Raw genomic sequence first — 22,500 nt, forward strand, 5'->3', positions numbered from 1 at the left:
CACACACACACACACACACACACACACCAGCTGCCCCTCACTGCTCCCCGAGTGCCGCTGTAGCAGGCAGCTCACTGCTCCGGGTTAGTGTGTGCTTCACCTCACTGTGTGCTGAGTGTGTTTCACTAATTCACGGATTGGGACAAATGCAGAGACCAAATTTCCCTCACAGAATCAGGTTAATTCTGCACATGCGTTGGTGGTATTAATAAATAAAAAATGCCCCTCATGCTATTCAGTATTAATTACACTGATGAAGGTTGATGATGATGATGATGATGATGATGATATGATTGTTATGGTGGTGATGACTGAGATCATGAAGACGATGATAATGACCATCATGACTACGAGCATGGTGGTGATATTGGTGGTAATGGTGGTGATGCTGCTGATTATGATGATGATATGATTCCTCCAGGCCAGATGAGGTGCTGTTCCGTGATGAAGAGCAGCCAGTGTCTCGAGATCTCCACGACGAAGCCTGGAGGAGGCAGGTCATCTTCAATCTGGCCAGACACGTCCTCTATAGTAAGTACTACATTACCCATCAGCCACCTCCCCCTTAGCCAGGCACGTCCTCTATAGTAAGTACTACATTACCCATCAGCCACCTCTCCCCTGGCCAGACACGTCTTGTCCTCTTGACATGAAGTTTGCGGGCTGCACTCGGTGAAAACAAAACCGCGTGGTTCTACTTGATCATGGAAAAATGTCATAGAACTGATGAGCTTGATCGAGATATAGATAATGATTGATTAGCAAAAGTGTTCCAGTACACACACACACACACACACACACACACACACACACACACACACACACACACACACACACACACACACACACACACACACACACACACACAAAGTGACTGACTTGATTGAACATGGTTGAAGGAACATGACTGTTTAAAGTTACACACACAGGCACACACACAAAGTGACTGACTTGATTGAACATGGTTGAAGGAACATTACTGTTTAAAGTTACACACACACACACACACACACACACACACACACACACACACACACACACACACACACACACACACACACACACACACACAAAGTGACTGACTTGATTGAACATGGTTGAAGGAACATGACTGTTTAAAAGTTACACACACACACACACACACACAAAGTGACTGACTTGATTGAACATGGTTGAAGGAACATGACTGTTTAAAAGTTACACACACACACACACACACACACACACACACACACAAAGTGACTGACTTGATTGAACATGGTTGAAGGAACATGGTGTTTAAAGTTCCATGTAGACCTGAAGGGTTCAGACATCAGTGATCTGACGTGTTTGCTGTGTGTGTGTGTGTGTGTGTGTGTGTGTGTGTGTTTGCAGCGGCCAACAAGTCCTCGGCCATCATGTCAACACACATTATCGCCTGTCTTCTGCTCTACAGACACAGAGAGGTGGGTGTGTGTGTGTGTGTGTCTGTTTGTCTGTGAGTTTGTGTGTGTGAGTGTGTTTGTCTCTCTGTGAGTGTGTATGTGTGTGCGTGTGTGTGTGTATGTGTGTGTGAGAGTGAGTGTGTGTTTGTGTGTTTGTGTGTTATGTCTCTGTGAGTGTGTGTGTGTGTGTGAGTGTGTGTTTGTGCGTTATGTCTCTGTGAGTGTGTGTGAGTGTGTGTTTGTCTGTGAGTGTGTGTGTGTGTGTGTGTGTGTTTGTTTGTCTCTCTGTGAGTGTGTGTGTGTGTGTGTGTGTGTGTATAGTGACCCTGCTCTCTCTCTCCATCAGGGTGTCGGGCTGTCTAAGCTGGTGGAGGACTTCTTCAGCATGAAGGAGGAGGTTCTGTCCAGGGACTTTGACCTGGGATTTTCCGGCAGCTCCGAGGACGTCGTCATGCACGCGCTGCATCTCCTCGGCAACTGCGTCGCCCTCCGCAGCTCTGGTCGCCATAGCGACGTCATCATCTCTGCTCGAGACAGCGTGCATGCCCTCTTTGAGCTCAACTTCTACAGCAACGGCCTGTTCCATGTGTTCATCTCAGATGCCATTATAGGTACACACACACACACACACACACACACACACACACACACACTTCTACAGCAACGGCCTGTTCCATGTGTTCATCTCAGATGCCATTATAGGCACACACACACACACACACACACACACACACACACACACTTCTACAGCAACGGCCTGTTCCATGTGTTCATCTCAGATGCCATTATAGGCACACACACACACACACACACACTTCTACAGCAACGGCCTGTTCCATGTGTTCATCTCAGATGCCATTATAGGCACACACACACACACACACACACTTCTAGAGCAACGGCCTGTTCCATGTGTTCATCTCAGATGCCATTATAGGTACACACACACCACATACACACACACACACACACTTCTACAGCAACGGCCTGTTCCATGTGTTCATCTCAGATGCCATTATAGGTACACACACACACCACATACACACACACTTCTACAGCAACAGCCTGTTCAGTGTGTTCATCTCAGATGCCATTATAGGTACACACACACACACACACACACACACACACACACACACACACACTTCTACAGTAGCGGCCTGTTCCATGTGTTCATCTCAGATGCCATTATAGGTACACACACACACACAGAGTGTTTGTATGTGAGTTTGTAACGGTAATATCTGGAATAGCTGATAAAAGCATATAAGGGCAATATAGTCAAAAACTAGTTTAAAAAGTAAATATCATAATAAAAAGAAAACATAAAATGCCCAAGGTAAAATCATTTAAAAATAAAGAGTAATTAAAAAGCAAAGCAGCTTCAGAATTTGTAACTCAGTACAGTTAGCATCTGAGAACAGTTTGGTCTTAAGTCTAGATTTAAAGCTGGCTACAGTTGGGGCCTTTTTGATGTCATCCGAAAGTCTGTTCCAGAGCTGAGCTGCATAGCAGCTAAAAGCTGCTTCACCATGTAGTTCTCACAGCAGGTTTAACTAGCAGGTGTTTCACCTGGGACCTGAGAGGACGAGAAGGTGTGTACTGCTGAAGCATGTCTGACAAGTATTTAGGTCCTGCTCCATTTACTGATTTATAAACAAGCAATAGTGCTTTAAAGTCAATTCTGTGACTTACTGGAAGCCAGTGCAAGGACTTAAGAATTGGAGTAATGTGGTCAGTTCTTTTAGTTTTTGTTAGAATCCTAGCTGCTGCATTTTGTATCACCAGAAGCTGTTTGATAGTCTTTTTAGGAAGGCCTGTCCATTGCAGTCCATTGCAGTAGTCAACCCTGCTGGAGATAAATGCATTTAATGAGTTTTTCTAAATAATGTTTTGACATCCTCCAAGATTGGCAATATTTTTGAGGTGGTAAAAAGCTGATTTAGTTATTGCTTTCATGTGGCTGTTGAAATTTAGATCACTGTCAATTAATACACCAAGATTTTTAACTGCGTGTTTGTGTGTGTGTGTGTGTGTGTTGTGTTCAGCGTGCTGTGTGTTGGCAATGTTACGGGAGCAGGCAGCAGAAGCCTCCGGAAGTGATCATGGTGGCTCCACCCTGTTGAGCCAGGAGCGTCTGATTCGAAAGGCAGCTGGTCTGTCACACTTCCTGTCCAATGAGGTGGCAGTGGCACAGGTAAGCCTGCCCACATTCAGCTCAAGCACTCCTATTGGCTGATGGGCACTTGAAAGTATGTATGGTCAGGTTAGCTTTCTGTAATAAGACTCAACAGCACCATCTAGTGGCTATAAGTGATTCCTACATATCAGTGGTCAGGTGTTTTTCATGTACTCTCACTCTTTAATCTCTGCCAGCGTCATGACAACTCCTTGACAACATCTCTTCATGAAGGTGTTCACACACACATATAGAAATGTGTCTTCTTACTCTGAACACTCCTGTGTAATGATTTGATATGCATATTGAAGAAACTCACACACACACACACACTCTCTCACATACACACACACACACACACACACATACCCATACCACACACACACACACTCTCTCTCACTCACACACACGCACATACACACACTCTCTCTCTCTCTCTCACCACATACACACACTCTCTCTCTCTCTCACCCCCCCCCCCCACACACACACACACACACACACACACACACACTGGGTTTCTCCTGACTCCTCTGCTGTGCCCCCAGCCGTGCCAGACGCCCTACCAGGTCTTCCAGGAGGCGGTCACCCGTCTCATGCAGTATGGAGTTCTGCTAGTGGCTGAGGTAAGTCCTCATAGTGTGTGTGTGTGTGTGTGTGTGTGTGTGTGTGTGTGTGTGTGTGTTTGAATTAGGCCTGTAGCGACGCGTCTTTTTTGTCATATTTTTGCGTCGCCGCTTCGCCACAGCTCGCCACAAACACGTGGGAGACCAAAACGATGCAGAATCGAGGACGAATCAGCAACCTTCTCACAGAATTCCCAACAAAGCCCCAATAAAAGAAAAAGTCCTAAAAAACAGCTCGTCCTACATCATCGAAGGTATGGGAATACTAATTTAGTCCCAAATGTAAAACTTTTAACTAGTGCCCCCCATTCAAGCTTTACTCAAAAGACTCCAATCTTTCAAGAATCTTTCCCATATCTTGTCAAAGTTGTTTGGAGTAAGGAGGCCATAAAGGAACCAAGTATTGTCCAGGCAAGGGCTGCACATAAGCTGGTGCGCAGTGCTCATGAATGAATGAATGTTGTGACTGGAAAACTGAAAACAGGAATTTTATATTGTGTTGAACACTCTCAGGAATGTGTATACTGTGCACTGCGAAGTGTTTTTTTTTCACTACAACTTTTGGATTTTTTGAACAAGAGAATTATCTTGGTACTGTACAAGAGTAAACAGGCTGGCCTTTCATTTTGTATAACAGTACAAATGTTTTATTTATTTTATTTTGTGTAAAGCAGAACATTTTTTGCTGTGCAAAACTGTTTAATAAAGTATATTATTAAGATTTTTTTGGTATTCATTTGAGATACATTATGGTTTTTATTAATCGAGCAACAGAAAAATAATCATTAGATTTATCGTCTAATTAGTCGTTAGATTAGTCGACTAATCGATAAAATACTTCCACAGAGTAGCAAGAGGGGCTTTGATTTCGGTCGATTGATGTGGTTTTTTTTTTTTGTTTTTTTTTTAATGGCTGTAGCCTAAAGTTAAAGTGTTGACGCCGTGTGTGTGTGTGTGTGTGTTTGCAGGAGGATCAGGAGGAGTTGAGTCCGAGCCCCACGGAGGAGGTGTGGCCTAAACCCTTCCCGCCCTCCTTGTCGTGGCGTAACGAGGAAGAGGACGAGGACAGTGACTTTGGAGAGGAGCAGCGAGACCGCTATCTGAAGGTACACACACACACACAGAGGAGCAGCGAGACCGCTATCTGAAGGTACACACACACACAGAGGAGCAGCGAGACCGCTATCTGAAGGTACACACACACACACAGAGGAGCAGCGAGACCGCTATCTGAAGGTACACACACACACACAGAGGAGCAGCGAGACCGCTATCTGAAGGTACACACACACACACAGAGGAGCAGCGAGACCGCTATCTGAAGGTACACACACACACACAGACACACACACACAGAGGAGCAGCGAGACCGCTATCTGAAGGTACACACACACACACAGAGGAGCAGCGAGACCGCTATCTGAAGGTACACACAGACACACACACACAGAGGAGCAGCGAGACCGCTATCTGAAGGTACACACACACACACACACACACACACAGAGGAGCAGCGAGACCGCTATCTGAAGGTACACACACACACACACACACACACACAGAGGAGCAGCGAGACCGCTATCTGAAGGTACACACACACACACAGAGGAGCAGCGAGACCGCTATCTGAAGGTACACACACACACACAGAGGAGCAGCGAGACCGCTATCTGAAGGTACACACACACACACACACACACACACACACAGAGGAGCAGCGAGACCGCTATCTGAAGGTACACACACACACACACAGAGGAGCAGCGAGACCGCTATCTGAAGGTACACACACACACACACACACACACACAGAGGAGCAGCGAGACCGCTATCTGAAGGTACACACACACACACACACACAGAGGAGCAGCGAGACTGCTATCTGAAGGTACACACACACACACAGAGGAGCAGCGAGACCGCTATCTGAAGGTACACACACACACACACACACACACACAGAGGAGCAGCGAGACCGCTATCTGAAGGTACACACACACACACACACACAGAGGAGCAGCGAGACCGCTATCTGAAGGTACACACACACACACACACACACACAGAGGAGCAGCGAGACCGCTATCTGAAGGTACACACACACACACACACACACACACACACACACAGAGGAGCAGCGAGACCGCTATCTGAAGGTACACACACACACACACACACAGAGGAGCAGCGAGACCGCTATCTGAAGGTACACACACACACACACAGAGGAGCAGCGAGACCGCTATCTGAAGGTACACACACACACACACACACAGAGGAGCAGCGAGACCGCTATCTGAAGGTTCACACACACACACACACACACACACATATCTTACAGTATATTTACCTTTTTTTTTTCCCTAGTTATTTCCAAATCCCTCTCCTATCCCTCTCCCTATGCTACAGACCTTTTATTTATTTATTTATTTATTTTATTTATTTATTTATTTATTTTCTTATTTCATCACACGTCAAAACACACACACACACATATCTGACTTTCTCCAACTTTTGCACACTTTTTATTTATTATTTTTGATTTCTCCTCCATCTACCCATGTCCTTGATTGCCTAGCCTTTCTTCCCCCCCACCCCCCACCCCACCCCACCCCCATCCCCAACACACACACTTACATCATCACTGTCATCACTTCACATACATACAGCACTCCTCTACATACTTGCTGCACACTGCCCCCCCCCCCCCCCCCCCCCCCCCACATACACAGCACATTGTCTTCAGGATCTTCTCCAACACACATCCTCTACATACTTACAGCACACTACACACACACACACACACAGTCACTGCTCCACTCCCGCCCACACACACATCTTCACTGTCATCACTCACATACATTACATACAGTACTCTGCTTGCAATAGTAAGTCCCTGACCCCCCCCCCCCCCCCCCCCCCCCCAACACACACACTTACATCATCACTGTCATCACTTCACATACATACAGCACACTGCTTGCTACAGTAAGCCTCCTCTACATACTTGCTGCACACTGCCCCCCCCCCCCCCCCCCCCCCCCACATACACAGCACATTGTCTTCAGGATCTTCTCCAACACACATCCTCTACATACTTACAGCACACTGCCCCCACCTACCCACCTACATACTACACACACACACACACACACAGTCACTGCTCCACTCCCCTCCCGCCCACACACACATCTTCACTGTCATCACTCACATACATTACATACAGTACTCTGCTTGCAATAGTAAGTCCCTGCCCCCCCCCCCCCCCCCCCCCCCCTACATACACAGCACATTATTTCATCAGGAAGCTTCTCCAACACACATCCCCAACATACTTACAGCACACTGCCCCCCCCCCCCTCAATACACAGCACATTGTCTCATGAGGAAGCTTCTCCAACACACATATTGCACACTGCCCTCTCCCCACATACACAGCACACTATCCCATCTCCCCTGTCATCCCCCCAACACACACACCAAGACCCCTGGCAGTTGGGTTAGCCCCTTGAGCCGTGGATCTGCCCAAGGTTTCTTCCTTGGTAAGGGAGTTTTTCCTTGCCCCTGTTTTTCTTGGGTGCTCCTTGTTGGTGCCCCCCACCCAATCCCAATCCTCCCCCACCTTTTTTATGCAGCCCTTGCCACTTAATCTACTAAACCCCTCTTCTACTGCACTTTTTACCCCCCCCATTAATGCACAAATAGGCTGACACCAGACATAATTTCACTGCATTTCTTACTTCCAGTAACTATATGCATGTGACAATAAACTTCCTTGTATCCTTGTATCCTTGTAAATATTTTTATAATTTTAATAAATTAAATCCGTTTTGTTCACTTGATCACTATTGTTTCTCTGACTCTGTGGCCAAGTCCAAAACTAGACGGAAACTTAGAGTAGCTCCGGCACAGTCATGTGCAGGATTAACATGGTGTGTGGGGTAGCTAGTAGCAATACAGTAATGTTCAGGACTAGCATGGTCTGTGGGGTAGCTAGTAGCAATAGAGTAATGTTCAGGACTAGCATGGTGTGTGGGGTAGCTAGTAGCAACACAGTAATGTTCAGGACTAGCATGGTGTGTGGGGTAGCTAGTAGGCACAGTAATGTTCATAGGACTAGCATGGTGTGTGGGGTAGCTAGTAGGCACAGTAATGTTCAGGACTAGCATGGTGTGTGGTGTAGCTAGTAGCAACACAGTAATGTTCAGGACTAGCATGGTGTGTGGGGTAGCTAGTAGCAACACAGTAATGTTCAGGACTAGCATGGTGTGTGGGGTAGCTAGTAGGCACAGTAATGTTCAGGACTAGCATGGTGTGTGGGGTAGCTAGTAGCAATACAGTAATGTTCAGGACTAGCATGGTGTGTGGGGTAGCTAGTAGGAACACAGTAATGTTCAGGACTAGCATGGTGTGTGGGGTAGCTAGTAGGAACACAGTAATGTTTATAGGACTAGCATGGTGTGTGAGGTAGCTAGTAGGAACACAGTAATGTGTGAAATATTTTTTCAGCCAAATCCCCCCTAACCAGCGCAAAGCATTTTTAGTTGAGAAAAAAGACTTAAAATAGAGCACTGTGCCATCAGTGTCTAATTTATTAAACTTTGGAACTGATAAATATCAGTATGTATATTTTTAAATCTCACGTACCCCCTGGAGTGCCTTCACGTACCCCCATTTGAGAACCACTGGCGTACAGTATGCTAACTTTCACAAATGTGTGTTTGTGTGCAGTTGAGCTCGTCGCCGGAGCAACAGGAGTTCATCTCCTTCCTGCAGAGCATGCTCAGTCCGGTCCTGGAGGCGTATAGCGGAGCGGCCATCTTCATCCACAGCCTGACCGAGCCTGTCCCAGAGAGGGAGTACACACAGCAGCTCTTCAAATACCTGCTCACACGCGCAGAACGAGGCATCGCCGTCTACGGTCAGTATACGCACACACGCACACACACACACATATACACACTATACACACTATACACACACACACACACACACACACACACATTCATACACAAACACACTCATATACACACACACACATACACACACATACACACACATACACATTCATACACAAACGCGCGCACACACACACACACACTCATACACAAACACACACACACACACACACACACACACTCATATACACACACATTCATACACACACACACACACACACACACACACACACACATATACACAAACACACACAAACACACACATTCATACACACACACACATACACACTCATATACACAAACACACACACACATACACACACTCACACATACACACACACACACACACACACACACTCATACACACACACACAAACACCCACATTCATACACACACACACACACACTCATACACACACACACACACACACACTCATACACACACACTCACACACACACACACACTGTGACATCTGGTATTTGTAGCCCTTCCCACTACAGGTGTCACTGTGACACCTGAATCTGTTAGCCTGCAGGGCAGAAAGAATTGTATTGTTGTTTATATTGATGTAGTGTTATTTTCATTAGGCACTTCACTGGACTTAATAATCAGAATTAGAAGGTACTTTATTGAAATGGAAATGATTTTATTACAAAAGGCCCTGAATAGCAATTCAGTAGCAATAGCCTACTGTCCTCAAGTAGACTAGTTGCTAAACCATTAGCGTCACATTCAATTTAGGCAATGCTAACAGGCCCCTTTGCACCTTACTCTGGATGTATTCATACAAACTATCCTCCAGTAGGCTAGGTGCTAAATCATTATCGTAACTCCCCCTATTTCCACCGGTCCCGTATTTCCACCGTCTTGCGTGTATGTGTCACTTAATATCCATTTCTATACAAACCAAGACAGCGGACTCCTAAAGAAACGCAAGCACCCACACCATAGGTGTATCTCAATTAACTATGTACCAAAAATGACATTTTACCGTGACTCGAAGAGCTGTAAACAGTGTTGTAAGGCTGCGTGTACACATCCGCTTGGAGCTCCAGTGGAATTTTAATTTTATGACGAGAATTCTCGGTCTAACCGTTCATGTGCCGTTGAAATGGCGTAAATAGGCGACCCATCAGGCCAGCACTATAACTCCGAGCATGGTAAACAATATTTCAGATATTTCAGTAAATGCTCCCATTAAGAACCAAACCAGATTTTGTTCAAATCTACACACCTATGGCTACTGAAAAATGTAAGGTTCATTTAGCAAATGTTATTTTGAAGTGTTAAACATCGCTGTTTTAGAATTTCTGAACAAAAGTGGTGATAATTGGGGGTGTTACGATAGCATCAGTCCATTCATGCAATTAAGCATTATTCAAATTAATAGCAGATGCTCACATTACTAGCCAAAAACCTCCCATTACAGCTTAGTTTCGATGTGCATATCACTTTAAACGACAGTACTGAGCTAGCTAATAACAATGTAGCTAGCTAGCAAGCAATGTAGCAGGGATTGCAATGTAACAGGGACTACTTACGCCATGAGAAACTGAAAAGTATTCCTGCAGACTTCATTGCCTCCGATGAAATACGTGGTCCGGGGGGACTTTCTTTTCGTCTGCGGCTTTTTGCTGGATGTAGTCATCGCCGAAGTAACTACTGTACATCTGTTTGCCTCAAGATGGCCAATGATTCGCATGTCCTGCCACTCTCTTTCGGCAGCTATAGAATCACTACGTATTTTTTACATGAGCTCTGGAGAAAGTTTGAACCAGGGTCGCTGTATATTAAGTAGCCATGTGTATCGCATGTAACGTGCAGCTGATTGGCCGAAAAAAAAACAAAAGCACGTCAATGACCAACTGCAGTTCAGTATGGAAATTAGCTAACACGCCCCAGCACAAAGAGCGAGGCAGATTTTTTTGCGAAAACTATACCCAATTTCAACGACAAAATGTACACTTTTAATACAACCATAGCTGTTATCTGAAACATGGAGTGGCTTCTTCATGACTTCAACTTGCACATTCTGCAAAAAAACAAAAATCACTAATTTGAAAAAAATTGTGTTTTGCGCGATTTCGTCGAGGCCGACTTGCTGCTGGTTTTCATATGGCGGGTCACATTTATGATCAGTACACACAGACTGTACTACAGTGGTTAGGCCCTGAGTGTGTGTTTGTGTGTGTGTTTTGCAGGGGAGAGTGCGACACACTACCTGGTGAAGAACACCGTGAAGACGTTTAAAGAGCTTGGGGTAAGAATCCGTTACGGCTGAAGGTCACAGTGAGGAACCTAGAACTTAGAACCTAATCAGAGATCTAAAGAACCTAGAACTTAGAACCTAATCAGAGATCTAAAGAACCTAGAACTTAGAACCTAATCAGAGATCTAAAGAAAAGTGCAAATAATTCGTTTTGGTTTATTAATATTCATCCAATGTTATTCCTTTCCTTTGCGTGCGTGCGTGCGTGCGTGCGTCTGTGCGTGCGTGCGTGCGTGTGCGTGCGTGTGTGTGTGTGTGTGCGTGTGTGTGTGCGTGTGCGTGCGTGTGTGCGTGCGTGCGTGCGTGCGTGCGTGCGTGCGTGCGTGCGTCTGTGCGTGCGTGCGTGTGTGTGCGTGTGTGTGTGCGTGTGCGTGCGTGTGTGCGTCTGTGCGTGCGTGCGTGCGTGCGTCTGTGCGTGCGTGCGTGCGTGCGTGCGTGTGTGTGCGTGTGTGCGTGCGTGCGTGTGTGTGTGTGCGTGTGTGCGTGCGTGCGTGTGTGTGTGCGTGTGTGCGTGCGTGCGTGCGTCTGTGCGTGCGTGCGTGCGTGCGTGTGTGTGCGTGTGTGTGCGTGTGTGCGTGTGTGTGTGTGCGTGTGTGTGTGTGCGTGTGTGTGTGCGTGCGTGCGTGTGTGTGTGTGTGTGTGCGTGCGCATGTCCACGTGCGTGTGTGCAGGTGTTGAAGGAGAGGTGGGAGAATAAGGTGGTGTATCTGGAGCTGAGCAGCACCTTCCTGCCACAGGAGAACCGCAACAAACTGCTGCACTACATCCAGGGTTTCAGTCTGCTGTAGACACACACACACACACACACACACACAGGCACAGGCAAACCACCAACTGCTGCACTACATCCAGGGCTTCAGTCTGCTGTAGAGTTGCACATAGAGAGGCAGAACACGCATAAACACACACACACACACACACACACACATTGTAGAAACCGTTTTCATACTGTACATGCACATATATATGGAGAATTAAACACACACACACACACACACACACACACACACATGAACGCACACTTGGACCTGGACTTCTACCACCACCTGTTAAAGGGCTTGAACTGCCTTCTCTTTCTGGACGAGAGGCTACTGTGAAGAAGTTAACCTGGACGTGCCTTCTTTGTGCACACACACACACACACACACACACACACACAATCATAGCCTTTCAGTTTGCCAGTGAAAATCCATTGGCATTAAATGAGTTAATTTCCGGTGGAAGGGTGGAATGTACGACCCCCCACCCCCCATTATGAGTTTAGCGGTACTTATAACGTTAGGTCCAGCGTAAGAATGTCCTTCACTTAACTCAGATCGCCCAGCAGAACCGCAGCCCAATCACTGGGTGCCGTCGGAAATAGTTCCCCCTATGTAGTCATGGGCATTTTAACTTTCAACTCTAAACTTGAAAATAGTTTGAACTGGTCATGTATATTGTATGTATGTATGTATGTATGAATGAATGTATAATAATTAACTTTTTTCCTTAAACGTTTATTTGGTAGAGAGGGTGGTGAGATGTTATTTTTGTTGATTTTGTTTACTGGTGTTTTCATGGGTCACATGATGGTTTCAGTGCTGCAGTTCACAGGTAGTCTGTCTCCAACTGTATGTTTTCACTTCCGTTATGAATCTCTTAGAGATGACTCTTTAATTGTTTGTGTGTTTGTTTGTTTGTTTGTTTGTGTTTTTGTTTGTTTGTTTGTTTGTTTGTTTGTTGGTTGATGTTTTTGTTATTTCATTTTCATTAATGTTTTTTTTCCTGTAAGCCTGTCAGAGAGGCATCACATGTCACATGCGTGGTCATGGGATCAGGAAGTGTTGGCAGAAGGAGAGAGAGAATAAATCCGTTTTCTGTGTGAACAGTCACCAGGTGCAAGACCTCCTCCTTCTGCAGAGTGTTAGACACACTGAACACTGAGTTAGGTTAACACTCACTCGCCTGTGTGTTAGGTTAACACTCACCTGTGTGTTAGGTCAACAGTCAACTGTTTGTTATACTCACACTGAACTGTGTTAGTTTAACATATTTGGGATACTCACCTGTGAGGTAAATACACACTCAACCATGTGTTAGGTTAACACTCAGATTTGAGCTAGGCTAAGCTTAACTCTGGGCTATGCTAAAGCCAGAGGCTCAGCTCTGGGCTAAGTTAGCGGTCCGCTGTTGGCTAGGCTAATGTTCAGATCTGGGCTAACCTAGTGGTCCGCTGTTGCCTAGGCTAATGCTGAGCTTTGAGCTAAGGTAGTGGTCCGCTGTTGCCTAGGCTAATGCTGAGCTTTGAGCTAAGGTAGTGGTCCGCTGCTGGCTAGGCTAATGCTGAGCTTTGAGCTAAGCTAGTGGTCCGCTGTTGGCTAGCCTAATGCTGAGCTCGGGGCTGAGCTAGTGGTCCGCTGTTGGCTAGCCTAATACTGAGCTCGGGGCTAAGCTAGTGGTCCGCTGTTGGCTAGGCTAATGCTGAGCTCGGGGCTAAGCTAGTGGTCCGCTGTTGGCTAGGCTAATGCTGAGCTCGGGGCTGAGCTAGTGGTCCGCTGTTGGCTAGGCTAATGCTCAGCTCTGGGCTAGGCTAGTGCTCAAGTGTGGGCTATGCTAAAGCTTAAGGCTCAGCTCTGGGCTAGGCTAGTGGTATGGTGTGGGCCTCCTGTGAATTAGTTTTGGATGGCAGAAAAGAATCTGTCTAAAAACAAAGCACTTAAGATTGCTGTGGTAGCTCCTGTTTCAGCTGGGAGGGTGTGTGTGTGTGTGTTAGTCTGAGGGAGGTGTGTGTGTGTTAGTCTGAGCAGGGAGGTGTGTGACTGTTAGTCTGAGTAGGGAGGGTGTGTGTGTGTGTGTGTGTGTGTTAGTCTGAGTAGGGAGGGGTGTGTGACTGTGTGTTAGTCTGAGTAGGGAGGGTTGTGTGTGTGTTAGTCTGAGTAAAGGTGTGTGACTGTTAGTCTGAGTAGGGAGGGTGTGTGTGTGTGTTAGTCTGAGTAGGGAGGGGTGTGTGACTGTGTGTTAGTCTGAGTAGGGAGGGTTGTGTGTGTGTGTTAGTCTGAGTAAAGGTGTGTGTGTGTTAGTCTGAGTAGGGAGGGGTGTGTGTGTGTTAGTCTGAGTAGGGAGGGGTGTGTGTGTGTTAGTCTGAGTAAAGGTGTGTGTGACTGTGTGTTAGTCTGAGTAGGGGAGGGTTGTGTGTGTGTGTGTGTGTGTTAATCTGAGTAAAGGTGTGTGTGTGTGTGTGTGTGTGTTAGGGTGTGTTAGGGTGTAGGGGTTTGCTGGTTGGTGTGAAGGAATGTGAATTGTAAAAAAGTGTGTGGAAGTGTTTTAGATTGTGATCAGCATGTTGGTGTGTTGGCAAACAAAGCTGAGGTGTGTGTGTGCCATGATGCTGTAAGTAGCCAGAGTCTAATATATTTGTTCTGGATTGTTTCCGCTGCAGCCCGGTAGAGTAGAGTGAGGCTGATGGCCAGTGAAGTGCAGGCTAGAGCCGGTTAGTCTTATTGTGTACGTCATATATATATATATAATGGTCACTAACAGGCCAGTTATTTCGTTTCTTTTGAAGAGGACTCTCAGATCACTAATGGTTTTTGACCTAGACAGTCGGATTGATAATGGTTCTGGATCGGTAATGGTTGTTGACCAGGACTGTTAGATCGATTGCTAACGGTTCTGAATCGGTAATGGTTGTTGACCAGGACTGTTAGATGGATTGCTAACGGTTCTTGTTGATGCTGCATTAGTCTTGGTCCTCTCCGCTACTCCCACAGCCAGCGTGCAGCTGCAGGGCTCCTCAGTGCACCTGTGTGGACATGAAGGGTACTGCGGGTGTCTGTTGTAGTTGGTAAAGGCTGACTGCCTTCATGGTGAGCTGTTTGGTGTTATTGTGCGCGTGTGTCTGGGGAGTAGAGGCTCTGATTTCTCACTCATAAAGCCAGCTGGAGCCAGCAGCATCCCACTGTAGAGAGCTAAACTTATTTCAATGACAATGTTTTGGAGACTGTTCCCATGACGGGTAACAAACAACTCCCCCGACGTTCTGAGACCACACACACACACACACACACACACACACACACACACACACACACACACCGGGAGATACGTCTATTGAGCCTGTAAAACAAAGATGTGCTCTCTGACTACGCTTGCGCACACACACACACACAGAGGTTCTCACTGCGCAGCCTCTTTTAAATCTCACAGCACTTGATCAGGCCTCGTGTGTGTGTGTGCGTGTGTGGCCTAAGCGTATGGCTGACGGACAGCGGAGCATGGCAGGGTCCAGTTTCCCTCGTCTCGCTCCTCTGTGGCCAGGGACAGGCTCTCGCCATGGCAACGGCACTGTGCCGGTGCTCAGTGGGCATCTCAGCGCCATGGCAACGCGACTGTGCCGGTGCTCAGTGGGCATCTCAGCGCCATGGCAACGCGACTGTGCCGGTGCTCAGTGGGCATCTCAGCGCCATGGCAACGCGACTGTGCCGGTGCTCAGTGGGCATCTCAGCGCCATGGCAACGCGACTGTGCCGGTGCTCAGTGGGCATCTCACCGCCATGGCAACGCGACTGTGACTGTGCTCAGTGGGCATCTCAGCGCCATGGCAACGCGACTGTGACTGTGCTCAGTGGGCATCTCAGCGCGTGGCTCCACCTCCGTGTGCCGCTCCGGTCCGCATCATGGACGGAGAGATCAAAAAGAAACGCGTGAAATCACAGAAGAAATCAGCGTGTGTGAGGTGTGTCCTACTAACTGGCACTAACTCTTTGGAATTATACAGATAGGCAGAACAGAGCGAACCTCTCGTGTGTCTTATGGATGGAGGATGCAGAGTTTGAGTGTGATATTCAGTCCTGTAGCTTGAGCTACAGCAGAGGATGAAATAGTGGAGGATTCAGTCCTGTAGCTTGAGCTACAGCTGAGGATGAAATAGTGGAGGTCTTAAGCCAGTTTTTCTACATGAAAAAGATCAGTAGATGAGAAGTAGTTGTACTTCTCTCTGACCAATCAGATTGTAGCTCCTCCCTTCTGCTAGTTGGCACATGCTTGCTGCTGATTGGGCAGAAGTTCCGTTCCACAGTCTAGAATCCCTTCCTGTTGCTATGGTGAAGGAACATGACTGAGTGTGTGACTATTTGTCAGTATGTGAGTTTTTGCAGGCATCTCTAATGGGCTGAGCCTTAAGAGATTTTTACTACATTTCCCAGAATTCCCCACAGGAAGTGTAGCATCTGCTCCTGTGGTGGTACAGAATGTGTTCTCAATGTGGTTGTAGTAGACTCAGTGAGGTGATGGAGGAGGACACAGGTGACCGCAGACCTCTGTGTGCGGCTAGCGCACTATTGGGCTCCTCACGCATCAGCCGCTAGCCCCACACAGAGGGGTCACCTGTGAGGTGATGGCGGAGGACACAGGTGTGCGGCTAGCGCACTATTGGGCTCCTCACGCATCAGCAGGCTGCAGGTGACCTCACACTCCACCTAGTCTGCTAGACTCCAGCAACACAATGGCTCCTGATGGTACTGCATAGCCCTGCATAGCGCTACTAGATGGTGCAACATCTCCAGCTTGGTGTGTGTGTGTGTGTGTGTGTGTGTGAGAGACAGAGGTGCCTGTGTATAGCACTAGTGTGTCGTAGCCGGAGTTGTAGTTGTATGGGGGGGGGGCACAGTCCTGTAGTGTCGAGAGGAAGAGAGTGCAGGACAGTGCAGGACAGAGCAGGACAGAGCAGGACAGGATCCTGGAGCTGTTTCTGAGGAGAGGATGTGTGTGTGTGTGTGTGTGTGTGTGTGTGTGTGTGTGTGTGTGTTCTCCTGGAGCTGTTTCTGAGGAGAGGAGTGTGTGTGTGTTCTCCTGGAGCTGTTTCTGAGGAGAGGATGTGTGTGTGTGTGTGTGTGTGTGTGTGTGTGTGTGTGTGTTCTCCTGGAGCTGTTTCTGAGGAGAGGATGTGTGTGTGTGTGTGTGTGTGTGTTCTCCTGGAGCTGTTTCTGAGGAGAGGAGTGTGTGTGTGTTCTCCTGGAGCTGTTTCTGAGGAGAGGATGTGTGTGTGTGTGTGTGTGTGTGTGTGTTCTCCTGGAGCTGTTTCTGAGGAGAGGAGTGTGTGTGTTCTCCTGGAGCTGTTTCTGAGGAGAGGAGTGTGTGTGTGTGTGTGTGTGTGTGTGTGTGTGTGTGTTCTCCTGGAGCTGTTTCTGTAGTGGTCTGTTTTTCATTCAGTTCTCTTTCAAGTTGTCTCTCTGCTCCTTGTGTTTGTCTGTTTTTAAATAAATGAATGATTAATACCCATACTACATCTCTGGCTCCGCCTCTTTCTTGTGTGTGTGCGTGTGTGTGTGCGTGCGTGCGTGTGTTGTGTGTGTGCGTGCGTGTGTTGTGTAGGGGTGGGCGATATGGACAAGAAATAATATCTCGATATTTTTTGTGATTTTGACGATAACAATAATTGATATCCTTTAAAAGTTGATATCCTTTAAAAGAAATTTGTAAAAGTCTGAGTTACTTTATAGCTCATTATTTATGAATAGCATCAATACAATAATAACAAATAACCTAACCTGTGACTTTTTAACCAAATCAACCAATGCATTGTCACTCTATGACACATTTCCAATTCTGCCCCCACTTGTGTGTGTGGCAATGACATGGTCTAGCCAGCTACATTAGAGAAGATGAATAGCCCTAACAGTTTCCCAAGAGAAAGTCTGAAGCTGAAGTTCCCTTCAAAAACCTTTACTTAGGATTCACTGTAAAACTAAGCAGACCAACAGAGTACATCTCAGTCATTTCCTTCGAGGTTTTGTTTAAGAGAAATCATGTAGGCTAACATTCCAAGTTACAGAATAGAAACTAATGTGTAGCTTATGGCTAATGTATATGAGAAATCCCATAGAGATGCTAACGGTTAGCATAATTGATATTAGAGCGAACTTCAGTCCATTTACAAAAGGGTTAGGTTAGGCCTACATGAGAAGAGTTCTTTGTTTACAACTGACTATTACAATACTCAAAGGCTAATGTTTTCTCTCCATATAATACCGTGTAGGAAAAAAGGTGACTCATCAATGCTACTTGAACAGAAGTAGCTGCACAAAATCCCAAGTAGCCTACCTCTCGCTGCACAAAATAAACATTAGGCGTGTGTGTGACAACGTGGACCCACTAGTGATCATGTGACACTTGCTCTGCTGCAGCCAGGGGCTTCTCTGCATAGGCTACACCTCCTGGGTTTAGTGAATGTATGGGGTTTCAATGCGTGTTTTCGAGTGTGTTTTCCCAATAAGTAGGCCTAATTTAAATACTCGATAATGTAAATTTGCACATCGTTAAAACAACAATCACGATATTATCGCAGACGATATATATTGCCCACCCCTAGTGTTGTGTGTGTGCGTGCGTGTGTTGTGTGTGCGTGTGTGTGTCTTCCTCACATGATTAATAAACACACTACACCTCTGGCTTGCCTCCTTTTTCCTCTCCTTCAGACAGCGTCATCTGAACAAAATGAGTGAATCGCCTCAAATGAATTAAATGTGTGGAATGGAAATGTGTTCTATAAAGTATTTTGCTTGTCAGAATGAAGTCTGTGGTCAGAGTAGGTGGGTGTGTGTGCGTGATCAGAGTGTGTGTGTGTGGTCAGAATGGGTGGGTGTGTGGTAGCTTCCAGTAAGAGTGTGTTATCCGTCGTGAGAAGCATCAGGATGAGGCAACTGAAGATGACGAGCAGAGATGACCTTATTCTCTCTGTGTGTGTGTGTGTGTGTAGCGAGTGGAGCTGATTTCCAACCAGCGGGCCCACTGCGATATCTTTAGGAGACTCAGTCACGCACACACAAACTGGAACAAGCACAGAGGCTGTCCTACAGCAACACACACACACACACACAGACTTTACAACACACACAGTTTGTTCCTCTACAAACAAACACACAGACACTAGAACACCCACAGTAATTTGCACACACACATATAAGGCTATTCATCCACTACATCACACACACACACACACTTCGCCCCTGCAGTCTGTGTGGTGTTACGTAACCAGATGGAATCTGCGGGCTATCTAAAGAGAGGCGACCTGATCAGATTGTGGGAAACCCGATGCGTGGCCGGGCTCTGCTCCCGTGGCGTTGTCCGATCGTATCCCTGTCCGATGCGTATCTCCTCGGCATTCCTGCCCCTCCCTGGCCACTGTTTCTCAGCGGCTGGGTCCTTTCGGATGCTAATGGATGCCTAAGTGCCCGTTTCAGTGTCCGAATGCACTCATCAGAAGCACTGTCCGTCCTATCGGACGCCCGACTCGTCTTACCCCTGGCCCCCCGCCCCCGCCTCGTGTAATTGCCCCATTTGAGGCGCTCCTGATTGTTTAGTCAGCAATAGCCCCCTCGCAGGGCAGGAGGGCAGAGAGGTGCGCTGCTGCGTGCTGAACAGGTGGCCTGCCCCTGCCCCTACCCCTCCTACCCTGCCCCTGCCCCTGCCCCTCCTGCCCCTACCCCGTGTCTTAAGCGCAGTGTGTGAATGTCCAGCTATCTCCCCTGACCCATTTCAACGCATCTCTGGACTCTCTGAGGGCTTCAGTTACACACACACACACACACACACTCATGTCAGATGAGTGATGCCGTCTCCGAGCCCCTTATCTCCATGTCCACCTTTACACATTTAAATGCCGAGGCTGCTAATCAGAGCTGCTGCCTGGTGGGTATTGGTCAGATACTCTGGCATTGCAGGTTCCGGCTGCAAGTGACCCGCTGAGTGAAGGCTCATGGGACAGCTGGCCGCCATTGTTATGAGTTTCTGCAATAAATCTTCGTCTTCGTGTTTGTTTCAGGCATGTTTCCATTGTTTGACGTGGATTTTGTCGTTCTCTCTTCTGTGCGTGCGTGTGTGTACGTGTGTGTGTGTGCGCGTGTTTCTGTTGTTTGGCATGGATTTTGTCATTCTTCTGTGTGTGTGTGCGCGTGTTTCCGTTGTTTGGCGTGGATTTTGTCATTCTTCTTTCTTCTGACTGATAAGATGTGGACGGTAGAAACCGAGTGCATTATGTGGTCAGGTTAATGATGTGGACGGTAGAAACCGACTGGTCAGGTTAATGACGGGCAGATCGGCACACACCACTGACGTGTGTGTGTGTGTGTGTCCAGAACAACCCTAATTACACACACCTTTTTATCTCTCCTCGCAGCGAGCCGTTTAAGCGAGCAGGAACTCGTTGACCCTGTGCGGCTCTCTCAAACACACACGCACACGCACGCACGCACGCAGGCACGCACGCACACACAGGCCAGCAGCTGCTGAGGCCAGACTGGGACACAGGCGTCAGTTTAAGCCCGGTGCACAATCACCGTGGCGGCACAATGTCCTGTGCTCCCACCAGCTGAAACACAACCCCTGAGAAAAGTACAAGTGCTCTCCTCCTCCCCCTCCTCCTCCTCCTTCCTCTCCTTCTCTCTTCCTCCTCCTCTCCTCCTCCCCCTCTCCTCCTCCTCTCCTCCTCCTTCCTCTCCTCCTCCCCCTCTCCTCCCCTCCTCTCCTCCTCCCTCCTCTCCTCCTCCTCCTTCCTCTCCTTCTCTCTTCCTCCTCCTCTCCTCCTCCTCTCCTCCTCCCCCTCTCCTCCCCCTCTCCTCCTCCTCTCCTCCTCCTTCCTCTCCTCCTCTCTTCCTCCTCTCCTCCTCCTCTCCTCTTTCTCTTGCCCTTTCTTTTGACTTGTTTCTGCTCTCTTCTTCGCTCTCTCTCCTCCAGCCTACTTCCTCTCATCTTATCCTCTCCTCCCTTTCTCTCCTCTGTGTGTCTCTCTCTCTCTCTCTCTGTCTGTCTCTCTCCTCTGTGTCTCTCTCTCTCTCTGTCTCTTCTCTCTAACTCTCTCCTCTCTTTCTCTATCTCTCTCCTCTGTGTCTCTCTCTTTCTGTCTCTTCTCTCTAACTCTCTCCTCTCTCTCTCTATCTCTCTCCTCTGTCACCGTGGTACCAATAGGAGTATTATCAGAATAAATAAAACTCCGATTCCCAGAACCCTTCAGCAGAGGAGTTTTGAACATTCTAACAACATTGCACAACAATGTAAGACTCCAAAGAATGTTCTAAACTCCGACTGAGTATTTGCTTACATGACTATTGTATTCAGATCGGAATTAAATTGGATCAAATTGGAGTTCAATCGGAGAACTCAGTTAACATGACATTTTTAATTGGAGTAAATATTTGAATTGGAGTGAAATCTGATTGTTTGTTTGCATGTAACTGCACTGAGTGTCTCTTTCTCTCTCTGTTTCTCTGTTGTAGATGTTGTTTGTATATGTGTTTATGTGTGTGTGTGTGTGTGTGTGTCTGGGAGAGGACAGCAAGGTTCTCATGGATTTTATCACCATAAAGAGGTGCCTTTTAAGAGCTGCACTCTCAGACAGCCACACAGACACAAACACACACACACACATACACTCACATATACATACAAACACACACACACATACACATACGCACATACACTCACACACGCATACAAACATATACACACACACACTCACACATAGACACACACACACTCACATACAGATAAGCACACATACATATACAGTACACTCACACACATACACATTCAGATACACACACACACTCACACACAGTTCCCAGAGATGCATTCTCGGACACATCAGCCACACACATACATACGCACACACATACATACACATACATGTACACTCACACACACACACAGTTCCCAGAGCTGCATTCTCAGACACATCAGCCACACACACACATACACACATTGCCTAGAGCTCCACATCCAGACAGATCGGCCCAAAACACACACATACAGTTAACCATTCATAAAGGCAGACTGCTAAAGAAGAGTGTGTGTATGTGTGTGTGCGTGTGTGTTTTGGGGGGCTTGGATGAAGAGTGTGTGTGTGTGTGTTTTGGGGGGGGGTTGGATGAAGAGTGTGTGTATGTGTGTGTTTTGGGGGGGTGGATGAAGTGTGTGTGTGTGTTTTGGGGGGGTTGGATGAAGTGTGTGTATTTGTGTGTGTGTGTGTTTGGGGGGGTTGGATGAAGAGTGTGTGTGTGTGTGTTTTGGG

At 47.2% G+C, this 22,500-nt stretch overlaps 1 protein-coding gene across 1 annotated transcript in view; it reads left to right on the forward strand.

Annotated features, from left to right (window-relative positions):
- Window positions 1–13,328, forward strand: part of gpam (glycerol-3-phosphate acyltransferase, mitochondrial) — a 41,831-nt gene extending 28,503 nt beyond the window's left edge. The window contains exons 13-21 of the mRNA XM_042078289.1: window positions 422–531; window positions 1,375–1,445; window positions 1,771–2,035; window positions 3,473–3,621; window positions 4,152–4,229; window positions 5,198–5,335; window positions 8,961–9,150; window positions 11,390–11,448; window positions 12,129–13,328. Of these exons, the coding sequence (XP_041934223.1) occupies window positions 422–531; window positions 1,375–1,445; window positions 1,771–2,035; window positions 3,473–3,621; window positions 4,152–4,229; window positions 5,198–5,335; window positions 8,961–9,150; window positions 11,390–11,448; window positions 12,129–12,245 (1,177 nt within the window). The 3' untranslated portion in view covers window positions 12,246–13,328. The remainder of the gene's footprint in view (window positions 1–421; window positions 532–1,374; window positions 1,446–1,770; window positions 2,036–3,472; window positions 3,622–4,151; window positions 4,230–5,197; window positions 5,336–8,960; window positions 9,151–11,389; window positions 11,449–12,128) is intronic.
- Window positions 13,329–22,500: the final 9,172 nt, after the last annotated feature.

This window comes from Alosa sapidissima, chromosome 22, assembly GCF_018492685.1.
Source record: "Alosa sapidissima isolate fAloSap1 chromosome 22, fAloSap1.pri, whole genome shotgun sequence".
Taxonomy (NCBI): Eukaryota; Metazoa; Chordata; class Actinopteri; order Clupeiformes; family Clupeidae; genus Alosa; species Alosa sapidissima.